The sequence below is a fragment of the Benincasa hispida genome, chromosome 1 (assembly GCF_009727055.1).
Source record: "Benincasa hispida cultivar B227 chromosome 1, ASM972705v1, whole genome shotgun sequence".
Taxonomy (NCBI): domain Eukaryota; kingdom Viridiplantae; phylum Streptophyta; class Magnoliopsida; order Cucurbitales; family Cucurbitaceae; genus Benincasa; species Benincasa hispida.
In genome coordinates, this window is record NC_052349.1 from 64,474,516 (window position 1) to 64,492,838 (window position 18,323).

An 18,323-nucleotide genomic window follows, 5' to 3' on the forward strand; every position below is an offset into this window, starting at 1 on the left:
TTGTAAGTCTTCTATTGCTCAATTTGTTTAATTAGGAGAAGGAATAGTGTGCACATCCATTTAACTTCTTTTTATTTTTCTTTTCATCTCCTTAAATGCATTGCTTCACAAGAATTATTGAGTGACAAGTCCCTGTGTTTGACCTTGGATTACCCGAGAGACTTGTGCTTGCATTATACTTGGCGGGAGCGTAAGAAAACTTGTGATAGGAACGCGTGGTCATTGCATATTAGTCTAACGCATCTTCATTCTGACGCATGACCTCAGACGTATGGGTGCGAACGCATGAGCCATGTCTAACGCATGAATTCATGTACAGCCCCATCCGTCCTTAATAAATAAAATAAAACAAAGTCGTTCCCTAAAAAAAATTATCAACAAGTTTTTGGCGCCGTTTTCGGGGACTTGGAAGCTAATGTTTTGTGAATTTTTTGTGTTTTCGCATGCACCCTTTCAATCTTAGGTGTATTGTAGATTGTGCGACCAAGCTGCAAGCAATATTTGAAGTATAGGCGATGCGTCGAAAGTTAAATATTAACCCCGAGATAGAAAGGCTATCTATCACATGAGCTGAAAGCAGTCTTAGACGCATGTCAACCATCATGCATCCAACAATTGCTGGAAGCTCCAGTGGTCAGGGCGAGCCCCCTTGACCCAAGCAGTTGAGAACCATCTCCTACATGGGAGACTCCTTGCGGTGACAACACTCCAATTTCTCCAGGGACGTCTTCTATCTATCTTTTACATTGCTTTCTTAGTTTAGTTCGCATGAGCTGAAAGCAGTCTTAGACGCATGTCAACCATCATGCGTCCAACAATTGCTGGAAGCTCCAGTGGTCAGGGCGAGCCCCCTTGACCCAAGCAATTGAGAATCATCTCCTACATGAGAGACTCCTTGCGGTGACAACACTCCAATTTCTCCAGGGACGTCTTCTACTCTATCTTTTACATTGCTTTCTTAATTTAGTTTATTATTTTTATTTATTGTTATTTTGGACATGCAACTACTTCCTTGGTTGTGGTGCGTTTGCTTCTTGTAGGTGCGATAATAACTCTCCTCGGTGCACAGTTACAACGAAAGAATCCTCCACGTCCTTCAACGCATGGTTTCAATCGCATGAACTCCAACACATTGCCGCATGCATTCTTCTACTTAAGGTTCTTTTCTTGTTATCTTTTATGTATTATTCTTTTGAAATTCTCCTTGTCTAACTGCGGTTCTTTGCGATGCGTCTATAATGGTACAAATAATTCACCACGTACTCTAATTGATATCGCAAGGCACCCCTTACTTTTAATTGTCTCTTCAAATTGTGAAAGTCTATAGTTTATTATGTGCAAACCTTTGCTCAACCATTTGTTATCACATTCCTGTTGAGTTTTCTTTTAGCTTGTAGTGAGAATGCTGTCACCCTCTAAGTTTGGGGGGGTGGCAGCGGTCTCGGAGAATTGCCTTCATCACATTGTGATCATTTTCATCAAAAAAAAAAAAAGAAGAAAAAAAGAACTTTTGGAAATAACAACTCCACTGCCAACACAATGGGGAAACCCATGTTGACAAGAGTTGAGTTGTGAAAGGCACTTACCCGTAGTTGGATGTATGCATGACACCCGTGGGGGCAAGCCAAAACGAAGGTAAGTCGCCAGGATCAACGCATAAGTGCAACTCCTCTGTCTGGCGCAAGCCAAATCAAGCAAGATATGAGTTGAGTTGAATATGGAACGCAACTGAAGTTAGATGCCCGCATGACACCCGTGGGGATAAGCCAAAATGAAGAGTGTAACCAGGTTCAACGCGCGTTAAACGCATAAGCTTGAATTGTTTTGAACGAACGCATTTTCATGAGCTGAACGCAAAGTTGTGGAGAATGAATAAAAAGTTTTTGAGCAAAGGCTTGCCGAATTTAACTTAGAAAAGATCTCTTTAGAGAACCAGTTAGAGTAGAGGAGAGCACTACATCCATAGTTAGAGGCACGAGTAAATTATATTCTGGGAAGATGGTCATCGCAAAGAGACGCAGAAAGGTGAGTTAAGAATTTCTTAAGTATAACGCATGCTTGAGGACAAGCATGATTCTAAGTTTGGGGGTGATAACTGGCAGAAATGCCAGTTATTATAAGCCTTTTATTTAGAATCATGAGGGCTAATAAGTAGAAAACGCGGTGATAATACTTAGAATTTGCGAAAAATTGAGTTTTGCGTCAATTAGCACCTAAACCCTCACTGACCCCAATATTATGCGTTACTCCATGCCAAAGTGTCTATTTTTGTAGCTATCACAGGAATCAAACGCATGCGTTTGAAAATAAGCTATCGTAGAAAACGTATGCACTGAAGCCAGGCAATCGCAAAGACAAACGCATGAGCTAAGCAATCGCAGATGGTAATCACATGCGTCCAACGCATGGAAGTTGCGGTGATCAAGCGAATATGGTGATCAATTGGAAATTGTAGCCACGGAGTGACGACCATAATCGAAGGACGATCGCAAGATGGGTAGAACGTGTTGATGCTTCAGTTGAATCAAGCTCGTACGCATACCTTGGGAGTATCAACAAGATAAGGCGATGTGACAATGGCCATACTGCGACAAAAGCAACAATGAGCCATACCGTCATCATTATAGCTGTCGGCGTCTAAACTCTATAAATAGCCCTTGGGACCTTTATTTTAAAACATCCGAATTTCTGCCTCAAGACAGAGGTTTGTGATTACAGATGAGAGCTTGAAAGGGATTTTTAGTGAGAATTCTTCATCTCCACAACCCAGACCGAGTGACGATCGGAGCATTCGCCGAAGATAGAGCTCGAGAAAGACATCTCAACCATTCAACCATAGCACCACCGGCAGCCTTGACACAGAGTCCTTCATTTCTCTTCTAATCTCTGTGTTGTATTACATTTTAGCTTAAGTTATTAAGATATTTTGTGATCAATGCAAATCTTAACTCCTTCATTGTCGTCTTCTTCATCATCTTCATCTCTATCATAGTTTATCTTCAGCGTTTATTTATCAAAGACAATCGCATGCTTAATCGTGTAGCCTAGAGATAGGACGCATGAAGAAATCCACCGAAAGGTGTGCTTTGTGCGAGTATAGTGAATTAATCCTCTTTGCTTGGTGAAAGACTGTAGCAACGCCTGTCTATGGGATGTTTCATTATTTGTCTATAAGTTCAATAGTCGCGTCTAACTGCCTAAGAAGGTAAGAGATGGAACGTACTAAAGCAAAGTTCGCATTGTTCCTAGAGATAGGCACAATCTTATGCTCGACTCAACCATGCACTATAGAGATATAGTCATGCGGCTGACCACCGAGAGGTGTGCGACATGTTAGTGCAATGAGCTGGGATTACTCGGGCGATTTAAGATAATAAACATTACTATGCATTAATGGTTGTTGTGTCTCTACTTATTCTCATTACAAGTCTTCTATTGCTCAATCTGTTTAGTTAGGAGTAGGAATAATGTGTACATCCATTTAACTTCTTTTTATTTTTCTTTTCATCACCTCAAATGCATTGCTTCACAATTATTGAGTGACAAGTCCCTGTATTCGACCTCGAATTACCCGAGAAACTTGCGTTTGCGTTATACTTGGCGCGAGCGTAAGAAAACTTATGATAGGAACGCGTGGTCATTGCATACTAGATTATCGCATCTTCATTCTGATGCATGACCTCAGACGCATGGGTGCGAACGCATGAGCCATGTCTAACACATGAATTCATGTACAGCCCCATCCGTCCTTAATAAATAAAATAAAACAAAGTCGTTCCCTAAAAATTATCAACAGGTTATAATATGGATGTTAGGTGTTGAAGAAGTTTGTCCATATCCATGTTCAATATTGAATTGTGAAGTACATCTAGGTTCACTGTTTCGACCAAACCAAGCTTCACTTCGGTCATCCTCCCAAGTTACATGGCTCAATATGATCATCAATTGAAGACATGGTATGCATTGGATTAGGTTGATTGGGTGGATTGCAATGTTGTTGTACTCCATGACTGTTAGCAGGTGTAACTGATACAAATAATGGCATTTGAGATGCCTCACTGCCTTCTAAAAAGAAGCTAAGATCTTCATCGTCGACTATGTCAATTGGGGGAGTCAGGACCAACAGATTGTAACAACATTTGATGTGTATATCAAACATATCCAAATTGATATTCAGTCGTTGATGCATCTTACTCACTAATTCACGGACTGTTATATCATTTCGGACTTTCAGACCTTTCATCTAACCACAAACATAATTTCTTATGGACTCACCCCAATTCCCACCAAATCATACAAAGATGCGAAGTAGTGGCATTGATCTACAATTGGATAAACAAATCATTGATAAGTAAGCGATCATGTATAAATTACTAAGCGATCGCATAGTAATTTACTAAACGATCGCATTGTAAATTACTAAATGATCGCATAGTAAATTACTAAACAATCGTCTATAATTTACTAAACAATCGCATAGTAATTACTAAATGATCATTCTAATTTACTAAACGATGGTGTATAATTACTACTCAGAAAGTGAATAATGAGAGAGAAGTTCCATTCTCTTCAGAATATTAGTTGGGAATAAATGTTTTGGTGGAATGTTGGTGGTGTATTGAATGCACATTGAATGAAAAGCTGAGGAATCGTAGAAGGAAGAAGAAAAAGGTGGCGGTCTGAAGGCTTTTTAAAAATTAGGGGTAATTTTGATATTTTGCATACGGAAAAGGTCAGTGGTAGAAAAATTTTTAGAAAGAGGTCATTGATAGAAAAGTTTTGGGTCTTGGGTCTTGGGTCATTTTGTGAAATTTTCCCAAACAGTCCATGCAAATTGCTAAGAGTTTTTTGTACGGATGAAAAATATATATTTTTTTAAAAAATATATATAATGCATATGTATTAATTTAAATATTTTCTTGAGAAGAACTTTCAATATCTTAGATACTTAAATATTTTATTTGTTTATTTATTATTTTATGTCACATCAAGTAGAGACAAGCATGCCAAAATAAGCATAACTTAACTGGAATACAATATATATGGATTACCTATCAAGAGAGCCGTGATTCAAATTCTCCCACTCCTATTGTATTAAAAAAAATATTAAAGACGAGCATTTAACAAATATATACACACACACATACTTACTTACTTACATACATCCATACATATATATCCTCATGCTTCGCCATAAGAACTTAGAGTACGTATTATACGAAGGTAAAGTAACGTTGTGAGTCTAGCTCAAAAAATAGATTAAAGGCGTTTGAATTATTGGCTTGTCCAACCCAGTAGCATTCATGAGTCGCTTGTTCGACTATCTCTCGAAGACTAAAATAGACCAACATAAAAGGTACAATATAGCTAGACATTTTAGAAATTAATGAACTAAAATAGACATGTTAAAAGTCCAAAGACTAAAATAGATATTTAATGATATTAGATAGAGTGGCTATTATCAGCCAATCAGTACTAATACAAGAATGAAACACTATTACCATTTCAAATATCGATTATTCAATACTTCATGATTCTAGAGATAAGATATCATTCTAAAATCCAGCAAATTCTCTCAATGGGGTTCCAACAACTTTCCCATAATTATATTCCCTAAACGCCCTATATTCTTTAGTTGAAAATGGCTTATAAAGCCTTGTATTTCCTTCTCCAACAACCTCACTTGGGGCATATATTTCCCTATCATCATCCCCAAATATCAAAAAGAAAGCCAAAGAAAATCTCTTCACATTTTGCTTCAAAACAACTCTATGTTCGGCTGATCTCAACCTCTCATTACTCCAAGCTTGCATAAAATCCCCAATGTTCACCAAAAGAGCATCCTCCAAAGGTTTTACATCTATCCACTCATCTCCTTGTTTTGATTTCATTTGAAGTCCCCCGATTTCGTCTTGGAATAAAATCGTCACACAGCTGATGTCGGTGTGCTTTCCAAATGCTTCGATTTCTTCGTTAGAGTTTCGAGGAGCGTACCTATTTATCCTTATATAACCATTGCACTTACTGAACTCAGACTCATAGAATTTGTTCTCCAAATTATCTCCCATGATCTTTAGTAATAGCTTCATTATTTTCCTCGATAGTTCTATCATTATACTCCCATATTCATCAAGTAGATTGCTACAAATAAAGATATTAGTTTATTAGGAAATAAGAAAATAGAACAATTCAAACATTTTGGTAAGTTCTTATACTTTCATTTAGTTGTATCGTATAATAAATTTACGAACTAACTTTCGAATTTGTATTTAATAATCTCTCATTTATTTTTAAACTTACAAAGTTAGAATGTAATTGGCCAAATTAATTTTAAATTCTTTTTACTAGATAACTTTGATTAACTTTTTTTAGAGGTTAACTTCGTTCACTGTTCTATTACATTTTCAAATAAAATTTATCGAACTCCTCCATAATATATTCTTTAGACCTACTTAAAAAAAATAAATTAAAAAAAATGTCTTTCTTAGTTAACCATAAAGTTAGGAGTGACAAACTAAGCCGACAAACTAAACCAACTTCGGTTGGTAGGCTATAAGTGATTAGTTGGAGAGGCTCAAACAGATCGAACCGTCCACTTACCATATTATTCTTAAGAGAAGAGAAAATATGAGCTTTCCCTTGTGGTTTCTAAGAGAAAAAATTGTCCAATTACCAAATACCATATCTATGTCTATATCATGATAGACATAGAAGTAGTCGCGGTTTATCATAGATAGATTGTGATTTCACTATTACTTGTAAATATTATGGTTCATTTTCCTATATTTGAAAACACCCTCAATATTATCATATAGGTAATCGTCATTATTTATTCAAAAAAAAATATTTTTAAAATTATCTACAATTTTAGTTAGAAAAATTAAAAAATGGTTAAATTACAATTCTTTTTTTTTATCTATGAGTGTCTGAGTCAGTTTACACACACCTCGACTAATCTCACAAAACAATCTGTTTGACCTTATAATATTTGGGAGTCAAGGAAACTTGTAGAATATTAAAATCATAGGTAGCTAGCCACCATGGTTAAATTACAAATTTGATCCCTATAATTTAGAGAAAGTCATAGTTTGGTTTATAAGTTTTGATGAAACCTTATAAATAGTCCTTATCACTTGATAAGATCTTTGTAAGTAGTCTTTCACACTAGTCACTAAAAGAATGTCTATTTGAATATGCAAGATAATCAACTCTAATTTATCAATTTTGTACATAGAAACCAAAACTAAATAATTTTACTTGAATATAAGAAAACAAGTCATAACTTAAATTTAGCATTATTTAATATATTATCATATTAATTAATTATTTAATCACTTAAAACATTATTTAATATAATGTTTAATTAATATTTTTTAATTAAACATTAATTAAATTATTTTATTTAATTAATTAGAATGTTAATAATTAATAACAACCATATTAAATAGTTAGATGATAAAATACCAATTGCAAATGCATTGGTTGAAATTTATTTAGTTTGAATGATATATGGGGGGATATTTAAAAATAGAAAAATAAGATAAACTATTTCCACGAGAAAACAATATTTTAATCTTCTTTGATTAAGTCTATCACTTTAGTGTCTATGAAAACAAAATTTTAATCTTCTTTGATAGAGTCTATCAATGTTTATATATATATATATATTATTTTGTAAATAGTTTGACGTTTTTTTTATATGTGAAAAATTTTCTAATATATTTATATTTAATAACTAATAGTAATGATTAATTGACATTAAGTTATTAATTAATGAGACTATGTTTTTATTGCCCATCTTCCAAGTATAAAAATCTCACTAATATAGAGGATATTAGAAAAGTCATGTCAAAGTTCCTTGAATAATAATACTTTATATTTTAAAGAGTAAAATCATGTGAAACAAACAAAGATATTAGACGTTATCTCTATCTGAAATTTAATAGTAAAATTTGTGACACTAAGCAGGGATATTTGGTGCCCATGTTTGGAATCTTCAAAGTCTAGGGATTAGGCGGGAAGGTTTAGGTAGTATAAGTTAAAAAAAGTTGTGTTTGGAATGTAGGTTATGGAAGTCTGGGTTTAAGAAGTCTGTGTTTGGAGTGTTTGAATGAAGTCTAAATTTATAAATATTTAATTTGGTGACAATATAATATATATATATATACTATTATTGTATTTAATCACTTGTTAGGTTTTAGATTATTTTAAATTTGTCATCTTAATTATTTTAATATAGTTAAGCTTAAAATAAACCAAAGAAATTTAGAAGAATATTTTTTTTAAAAAAATATTGAAATAGAGATTTTGACTAAAATTATAATTTTATTTAATCTATTGTTTTAATAATTTGATATTTTAATATTACTAGATTTTGAAATATAAATTTTTTAAACTTTTGTCATTTAACTAATTGGAAAATGTTCATTTTTTTACCATAATACGCTAACTTAAAATTGAAATAAACTAGTATTTTAATATTAAATTCAATTATGAAAAACTATACTCTTTTTTTTATCAAATTATATTTGAGGAATAAAACATCATAAATTTTGAGTTTTAGTTCTTATTTGGTCGCTAAGCTATTTTAAACATTTTAAACCTTTACTTTTAGAAAAAGATCCTAAGTCTTCGAGCTAGTTAAATTGACCAACACAAAAAATCAAAATGTTATTAAATTAAATTAAAGCTTTCTACACATATAGTTCTACACATATAGCCTAAATAAATATAATTATACAATTGCATTATGCTGGCGTGTTTGGAATGACTTAGAAAAAATATATTTCAAAAATTCATTTTTCTTTAAACACCTTTAATAAAAACTCATTAAAATAAAAAAACACACATGTATTGCAATATTTTTATATACAAATTTATCTAGTTTGTTACATAGTGTTTTTACTAATGTTTTTCAAGTTTAGTATGGGAAAAGGGGTTGCTAAAAGTTGGTCGATGGTGCTCAGAGTTGGCTAATGGTAGTCGGAGGTGGGCCGACAACGATCGCCGAGGTGGCGATCGAAGTTGGCCGGTGGTGATGGTAGAAGGTGGCAGCCGGAGTTGGCCAATGACATTCATCGGAGGTAGCTACTGGAGTTGACCGACAGCAATCGTCGAAGGGAGGCAACCGGAGTTGGTCGCGGTGGTCATCGAAGGTAGTGTCTAAAAGTTGTACTTCATAGATTAAATTAGAGAAAAAAAAAAGTGGGCATTTACTATTCAAACCCACGAGAAGAAGATGTAGGGAGTCAATACTTTCGGAATTCTTATCCCAAATAAGGATTAAGCTTAAAGATGTCTAACTCATCTAATCCCAATCCAAAACAAACAAACCTTAGAAGTTTTATAATCAAATTATAATTATAAACCATCAACTAAATTATTTCGGGTAAATTATTTAACCTTAATTCTTTACCTAAAAAACAATATGTAAAAGCAAAACCACTAATTCTTATCTTAAAAATGAACATAATTTATGATTTGAAATCGTTCCAAATAGAGTTAAGGACCATAAAGTGGACCTACCTGAGTTGAGTGACGCGTTGACCGAAGACTTGTTCCGTAAACCCTAAATCGGAGGCAGAAGCAGAGAAATTTGGTCCCAAAAACTTGAAGCTCTCAATGTAAGGCGACAATATAAATCTTGGAGTATACCAAGAAACTCCTTCTTTCAGTTTCCCCTCTTTCCTCTCTTCCGTCAACAGTTCATCGGTGACGGCTCTCAATTTCAGGTAAAGCTCCTTCGAGACGCCATGGTTTCTGATGTAGAAATGCCCCCATTCATTGCACGCCTTGTACAGACACGATCGACTTGATTCGCTCAGATCATCGCAACAATGTATGTCCATTACTGGTAATTCCTCATACATCTCAATTGATTCTTCTGACATTTCTGCAAACCCTAGAATTTGGGGATTGAACTCACTTTGTTTGTGTCTCTATGCGATATGTGTGTATTAAACCGATTCTGATTTTGAAGATATATAATGCTGATCTGAAACCGTACGACATGTGATTGATGGTCGGGTTTTCTTTTTATCTTTTTACTTTCAACAATTGCGGCCGTGAAGCTCGACCACTAATGGTGGGTTAAAACTTTAAAAATACTTTGTATTTAGAAGCAAACTAACAATTTAGTCCAGATACGGACAAGTAACTATTTAATTTTTTATTTTTATTTTTAAAAATTAAATTTATGAACATTACTTCCCTTTCCAAATTTTTTCTGATTGTTATCATTTAAAAGGTTGTTTTTATTTTTAGAATTTTGTTAAAAATTCAATCATTGATATGTGGATGAAATAGATAGACTTAATTTTAAAAAACAAAAACAACAAACCAAATGTTTACTAAATGTGGCCTAAATTTGTTGTTTTGTTATTTACTTTTTACCTGTATTTTCAAAAACTAAGCTAAATTTTGAAAAGAAAAAAAAAGTATGTTTTTTTTAAAAAAAATTGACAAATAATTCCATTATTGTACCTTGAAAGATGAAAACCCTTCTAAGAAAATGTGATAAAATATGCTTAATTTTTATAAACAAAAAACGGGGCTTTATGATTTATAACAATTTACTTTTTGAACTTTAATAAATAACAATGGTTTAAATATTACTTTTTGGTCTCTATACTTTTGATTTTGTTTATTTTGATCATTGTATTTTCCAAATGTTTGTTTTTTATTATATACTTTTAACTTTGGTTTATTTTGGTCTTTAATCCCTTAAAAATGAGAGCGAATGAATCAAAATGGTCATTTTTTAAAAGTAAATCAAAATGAACCAAAGTTAATTACATGAATCAACGAAAGTAGTATTTAAACCAATAATAATTTTGACTCTATAATTTGCATTTTGTGATGATTTAATGAAATTTATTACATAAGTAGATCAATAAATTGTTCAATAATAAGTTTTTTTATATAAACTATGAAAATTAAGTCACTACGTCGTGAAATTTGACACTTAATTTTGAAAAAAAATCAAGATAAAGACTAAATTATTATAAATTTTAAAGTATAAGAACTAAATTATTACTTCTATACAAGTTTATGACCAAAAGTAAAGTTTGTATAGAAACTAAATCTTTATAATCTAAAATTAAAAAATTAAATTGTTACTTTTATATAAGTTTAAGATTAAAAGTGTTTTTAACCAACTTTAGGACTTGTTTGGACTAATAAAAAATATATATATATATATTTTAAAATCATATTTATTAAAACTCTTTTGATAAAAATTCTTTAAAATATACCCTCAAAAGTTATTTTGGGTAGTTGTCGAGCAGTTCAATTCTAATCAAAATAACTTTTTTTTCAAAATTAAGAACTTGACAAATTAAACAAAATACACCTTTAATTTGAAAAGATATTAGATTTAGTTAACTTACCATTTTAATTTCTAAACCTTGATTTGTAATGATTTGATGTCTCACATAATAACCAATTTTTTTTTTTTTAGAATTAAATTTACAAACACTAATTTATTTTGTTTGGGTGTGTTTTCAAAAATTGATATGAATTTGACACTTAATAGGCTCACATTCCCGGTAAGTTACTCAACATATGATTTTTTCAAGTCTAATATACTTTTTAGAATTCTTATGATCGAATCACAAAAAATGAAGACGTGTTTGTTAGTATAAGTAGTAAATATCAATTCTTTTTAGCAAAAATGAGCATATCTTTAGCAATCCTTTAAAATTTGTTAGGTTAAATATTTCTAAATAAATAGTAGGTAACCTCCAATGAAAAGATGTATTTAGTTGAACTGTACACGGTACTAACTTAGATATCAGAGTCAGTTAGGCTCGATACCACAATTGTACAATGATTTTTTATGCAGGTCGACTTGAAAAATGAAATAAGACTAAGAGAAGGGGGAGTCAATCCCTCAACAATCTTGTAGCAACAAGAAACACATACAAAATCCAAGCACCAACACAATTATTAGTGTAACACCGTAATTGATATTTGTCTGTCTTTCTTTCTTTTTTCCTCACAAACTAATTTTTTTCATTAGAAAAAAAAAACTAAAGCAACACACCTTGCTCTCGTGAGTGACTAAAAGAATCAAAGGCCCTGTCACCAAATTTCAACATTCAACGTAACTACATTACTTTTTCCAAATGAATGAATGAAATATAATAGTAGCTTTCATTGACTAACATATTGATGTTGATATTTGAAAATACAAGTCAATAAAGGCTGTTAAAAGCTTATTATGGACATCTTCTTAGATTTATTAATTCTATATATAGTTCCTTTTTTTTTCCTTTGAAAAATTCTAAAAATGGCAGGTGGTGGATTTGTGGAGGGCAGAGAAGGTCTTGAGGATTATAAGGGCAAGGTGACCTTATTTGTGGTGTTCTCTTGTATGGTGGCTGCCATGGGAGGCCTTATTTTTGTCTATGACATTGGAATTTCAGGCCTCTCCTTTCATTTTTATTTTATTTATTATTTTTTTTAAGTGTGATAAGATTGTTTGGGAGTGATTTTTAAATGGTTAAAATCATTTCTATCATGTTCAAAATCATTATAAAACATACTTTTAATCACTCAAAATTAATTTGATATTTAATTTTACACTTTTAAATACAATTTTCATATTATCAAAATTAGTTTTGAACAATTAAAACATATTTAAGAGTAATTTTGAAAATGATAAAAGTGATTTTAGTCATCTCATCATCACTCCCAAACATGCTCTTAGTCATTAACATAATTGAGTTATGCTCGTTTTAGCATCTTATCATAAGAAGTTCTTTTGTAGTAGTTTTGAATAATATAAGTTTGGATAGTTGTTCTTAAAAGTTAAGTGCTTGTGTTTGTTTAGTAAAAAATCCAGATTCTATTTTATATTTTCAGATTTATTGAGTTTAGCAAATATATGTTTGGCAGACTGAAAATTATTTTTGGATTTCATGATCTATATAGGGCAAATTTTGTATCAAGTTTTTTTTTTATTTTAAATTTTAAAATAGAAATAAAGCATGTAAAAATACAATATGTCGTCTTATAAACTCAATTCATTTTTAAAAAATATAATATGTATTGTGTAATGTATTATAAATTAGGAAAATTTTCAAAAATAGAAAAATAAGGGAAACTATTTACACAAAATAGAAAATTTTAATCTTTTTTTATAGAGACCGATAGAGGCTAATAGAAGCTTTGTAATAGATGTTGATAGATATCCGTGTCTATAAGTTTTTTTTTACTATTTATATAAATAGTTTGACATTTTTTTCTATCTGTGAAAATTTTCTTATAAATTATATTATATTATAAAATAATAATTACACAATTTTTTTTAACATAAATCATATTCATAAATAAGTTTATAAATTATTTTTTGTCAACTAAATATTATTGGGTAACTACAACTAGTTTTATGATTTATAAATATATAATATCAAATATATTTTAAACAATTGTTTAAATTAAAATCAAATTTTTGAATCTGCTATCAAATATATATCTAAAAACATGAAATAAAACTCTTTTTTTTTTTAATCTATTGTTTTCAAATTCTAAGTTCTAAATTTTTTTTAACTTAGGTGGACGAGCTTTTAAAAACTTTAAAACTTCGTAAAAGATTGTGCTAATAGAATCTCACAAGATAGATTTAAAAGCTATCATGCATGACAAACAACTATGCATATAATGGTTAATCATAAATTATCCATGTGGATATTTTTCTCATCTTCTGAGTTTAAATATGTACGTAGGAATGAAAGATCGAATCTCTAATATTTTGATGAATATCTCTTACTTTAATTAATTGAGTTAAGATCAAGTTGATTACATAACACACATATTTGATTCCTAATGTTTCAAAATATACCTTTCTAATTCTTGAATTTTTTATAATAAATTTAAAAAGTCATTGAGTAACATTTTGTACCTTATTTTAAACGTTGACATGCCATTGTAAATTAAAAATAATAATTAAAGAAGAAAATGGATCACAAAGAGTGGGAGGGACAAGAGAGAAAAAAAATGCATTTTTAAATTTAAAATGTCATGTAAACATTAAAAAAAAAAAAAAAAAAAAAAAAAAAAAAAAGAAGTTACATTGAACATTTTAACCTATTCTTTAAAATCGGAAAACTTATATTTTAAAACTCGAGGGAGCAAACAAATTATTAAAAATTCATTAACTAAAAATGTAAATTCAAGTATTAAAAAAAAAAAACATTGTTAACAATATGAATAAAATTCAAATGACCAAGATATGATTACGACTTGAGACTAGAGGTTTAACTCTCTCGCTACCATGGTATTAAATTTTTCTTGACATCTCTATATTTTCACATTTTATGAGTTCGATATTAACATGAGGGATGAATCGATATTTCTATTATATTGTAAAAAAATCCATGAAACATAAAAAATAATCAACAAAATGTCAGCTATGTGAATATTATAAATAATAAATATTTTAATTGGTTTAAAAAATATAAAAGGTTTATTTATTAAATTAAATCATTCATTTATTTGTTTTGTTAATCAATATTTTTTTATCATCATGCCATAAAATTGAGATCTAGAGAGCGTGATTGCCATTTTAAATCTTGCCCACTACTAATAATAATAAAAGTTGTTATATAATAATAATAGTTGTGGCTACATTCATTGTTTATGAACTGTATTATTTCCTCATTAACTGGATTTACCATTTCTCTCAATTTTCATAATTTTCCTGGCATCACATGTGTTTCATACTCTTTTACTTATGTCACATGTTTCATATTGTCACATCCACGAACAATTGGTATCATACAATATTCTTATAATAAGTGGGGTTACAAAAATTGTCCACGTAATCCCCTATTTGATCAAGATATTTACGAAGGATAATATGAAAGTAGAATTTAGGTCACGTTTATATCAAAGGAAAGGTAATTCATCAATAATAATATAAAAAATGGCCCTTAGTAGATTATTTTTGTTATTTATATGCGTTTCTAATCGTAATGAGTTGTGGGATCTGCTTCAAAATCTATAATCAAATCTTCCGATCTAATTATAGAATGGAGAGTGATGGGATCGTCGTTGAAAATTATGGAGGACTCACTACCTTTACCATCATCGTTGTTAGTATGAAAATTATGAATTTGCCACCTTTATCGTTATATTTACTATTACTTTAGAATCAAGTAGTATTGGTAACAATAAATGTGAAGGATTCATAATTTTAGATAAACACGATTCAAAGCAATCTAATTATATTTTTTATTCAGATTTATTTTAATTGATCAATGAAATTTTATTTCGATTATATTAATTTTGATTAAAGTGAGTAAAAAAACAACATTGTAGGAATGAAAAAACAAAACACAAATTATTTCCGAGTTTCACACAAAATTTGTGTGTGATGAACAAACCTATTTCATGAAGGTGGAGTGACATCAATTGAGCCATTTCTGAAGAAATTTTTCCCCGAAGTAAATAGAAAGATGAAAGAAGATACAAAAATAAGCAACTACTGCAGATTCGGGAAATTTGTACGGATGACCCAATTTTTAGGTCCAATATGTCAAATGATCCATTTTTTAAAAAATAATGTCAATTGACCCTCTGCTGACATCATCGTCATACCAAATTACATAAATTACCTTAGACCAGCCTCACGAGGTAAATCTCGCTCTCGTCTGATTAAACGCTCTCGCTAACTCTAAACTCTATTTCAAAGGTGATTACTTCTTTGGTTTTCGATGGTGTTTTGTTGAACGGAGATTTCTAAGATGAGACTTTTTTAAAACGGAACAGGTTTTTCAGAAAGGTGTTTTATTATTTTGAGTTTGTTTAATTATTTTTGCTGTGTTATTTCTGGAAAGGTAGCATTACGAAAATTTGTATTGGGAGAGAGTAAGAAAGAGAAAGAGTAAGAGAGAGATTAAGAGAGAACAAGATTTTGAGGGAGAGTGAGATTACGAGAGAGAGCGGGATTATGAGAGAGAGCGAGTTTACTGGGTTGTTAATGCAGATAAAGATTAAATAAGGTATTGCTCTTTTTTATTGTATCATTGTATCAATGGTATACATGTATCAGTCTTTAGGCCATCTAGTGTCCTCTCCCTACAAAGAAGTAAGGGCGAAATTGAGAGAGCGAGATTAAGAAAGGGAGCGAGATTGAGAGCAAGAGTACACTTCAATTGCTTGTACAACTTAATGACAAATGTTCTCTTGCTTTGTAGGATGACAGAAAAATGTCTACTTATTCGATATGGAGGTGATTGGGATGAGAATGAAAGTTCGTATATTGGGGGACAGTTGACAGGAATCATTATGTCTCATACATTGAAGTATGAAGAACTTAAATCTCACATTTACAGGGTTACAAATGTCGATTCTTCAGAGTTTGATCTTATACTGAAAGTTAAATATTAGCTTGAATTTGAAACCACTCCACAATATATAAGGAATGATGATGATGTTCGCTCCTTCTTTTGCGAGAAGAGCTTAGTAGACTTCAGTTAGCTGTAACGTTGAAATTGAAACAGGACGAAAATATTGGAATGGGGTTTGGAAATATGAGTTATGATGATACGATTATGGACAGACAATACGAGGAATCATATCAGTTTCGTCAGGAAGAGGATGATATTCCATTGTCTACCAACGTTGTACCATCAACATTATCACTAGACAACGACCACACTAATCCAACAAAATTGAATTTAGAATTGGGTGGTACTTTAGTTATTGGTAATGAGAGACCATCTAGATTCGATTATATGGATTGTGGTCCTTCAGTGGATGTGAATGAGCAACCAACAGGATTGAATGAAATAGATTATGATCATGGAGATGTGTGTCGTTCTACAGCAGCTTCAGTGGTTCCACCATGTGTGTCTTCAAGTTATAGGACAGAGCTGATTATGTCTGGCACCTCTTCATCTGGGACAGAGGACGTTGAAGTTTGTCAACTATTTTTGAGCAAAAAGGACTTGAAAATGAGATTATCTATTCTACCCATCAACAAAAATTTTGAATTTAAGGTCAGGAAGTCAACCAAATCTCTGTTCACTATCAAATGTATTCGGTGTTGGAAGGTACCAATGTGCAATGGAAGAAAACAGGATCTATAAGCACTTTAATTCATTAATTTTGGTAGAAAAGAAAACATGCTTCAACAGAAATAAATGTTTCATAACATACCTTTGAAGAACTTCCTCTAAGTTTTGATTCAGCTGCAAATCTCCACAAAATCTTGTTGTAGACCACCCCAAAATCTTCCCTACTATCCTCTTGGAGCTCAAGATTGAGTAGTGAGACTCAAAAAAGGCTGGAATTAAGAGAATTTAGATAAGCTCACAACAGCAACCAAGTAGAAAAACACCCTTCTTCTCTCAAATTTTTCTCCAAAATTTTGTTCAGTTGCAATCACTTCAAAATACTCCAAATTCTTCTATATATTGCAGACATTCATGCAAAGAAGTTTGTTGCATGAGATGCAGCTCATGCTTAGAGTTAATGAAGAGTTAAAGTGGGTTGTTGGTGAGCTAGTTCATGAAGTAAATGGAGAATCAATTTTTCCAACTTTGTGTTTTTGTTTTCTTTTTCAATTTTATTTAATAAAACTGAAAATATTATTAATTTTAAAAAATTAATTTCATAAATTAATTTTCTTTAATAAAATTAATAAATAATTATTTAAACAATTTAAATAATTCTAATTAATTTAATATCAAATATTAAATTAATTTTTAACACAATTCCATCTTCAAATATTTAAATCATATTTAAATATTATTTCTCCAAATTCATTTAATTCTAATTTGAACACTTCAAATTAACTTATCACGCTATTTCTAAAGCTTATCCATATACGAGCTAGTAGGGGTACCTTGCAAACCCACAGATCATGGGCTCCAACGATCCAAGATTAATCGGCTAAACTCATTAGATCGATCTAACCCACATTCGTTAACTAACGGGTGATTTCACTAAAGCTCATAGCTGAACTCATCTCACTGTAGATATATTATATCCACTCGATATAACCATAATTAGTAAGTTAACCTTTCACAGATTGCTTGTAATAACGGTTGGGTCGAATCTTTGTTTTACCCCCGAAATTACCTCTTGTTTCTTAAGTTCCACCGATCCTCTAATGAACAATTGATTTGTAATCCTATCATCAAATCAAATCCCTCTCAGACCAATGAGAGGGTGAGGCCTTTTGTTCAAGACCTATAATCAACACTTGAAAGGAACAACCTCTCTACTAACCCTAATCGGGTAGGAGTGAATTCCCTCTTGCACCCTATGTTCCCAGCTATTCATTTGGTCTTATCCCAAAATGGTAAGCTTATTGA

The 18,323-nt window shown here is 31.3% G+C and overlaps 1 protein-coding gene across 1 annotated transcript; it reads right to left on the reverse strand.

Moving 5' to 3' along the window:
- Positions 1–5,407: 5,407 nt before the first annotated feature.
- Positions 5,408–10,071, reverse strand: LOC120068566 (gibberellin 20-oxidase-like protein). The gene is made up of 2 exons (XM_039020383.1): positions 9,526–10,071; positions 5,408–6,141 (listed from the first exon to the last, which is right to left on the reverse strand). Exons 1-2 carry the CDS (start codon positions 9,888–9,890, stop codon positions 5,556–5,558), a joined length of 951 nt encoding a protein of 316 aa, XP_038876311.1. The 5' UTR covers positions 9,891–10,071; the 3' UTR covers positions 5,408–5,555.
- Between the last annotated feature and the right edge of the window lie 8,252 nt (positions 10,072–18,323).

Bases quoted from the DNA above. Each gene is read 5' to 3' on its own strand.
- LOC120068566 (XM_039020383.1), bottom strand. From the start codon at position 9,890: ATGTCAGAAGAATCAATTGAGATGTATGAGGAATTACCAGTAATGGAC. The intron at 6,142-9,525 runs GTAGGTCCACTT...CTTTATTTGTAG, and splicing joins CAACGCGTCACTCAACTCAG to CAATCTACTTGATGAATATG.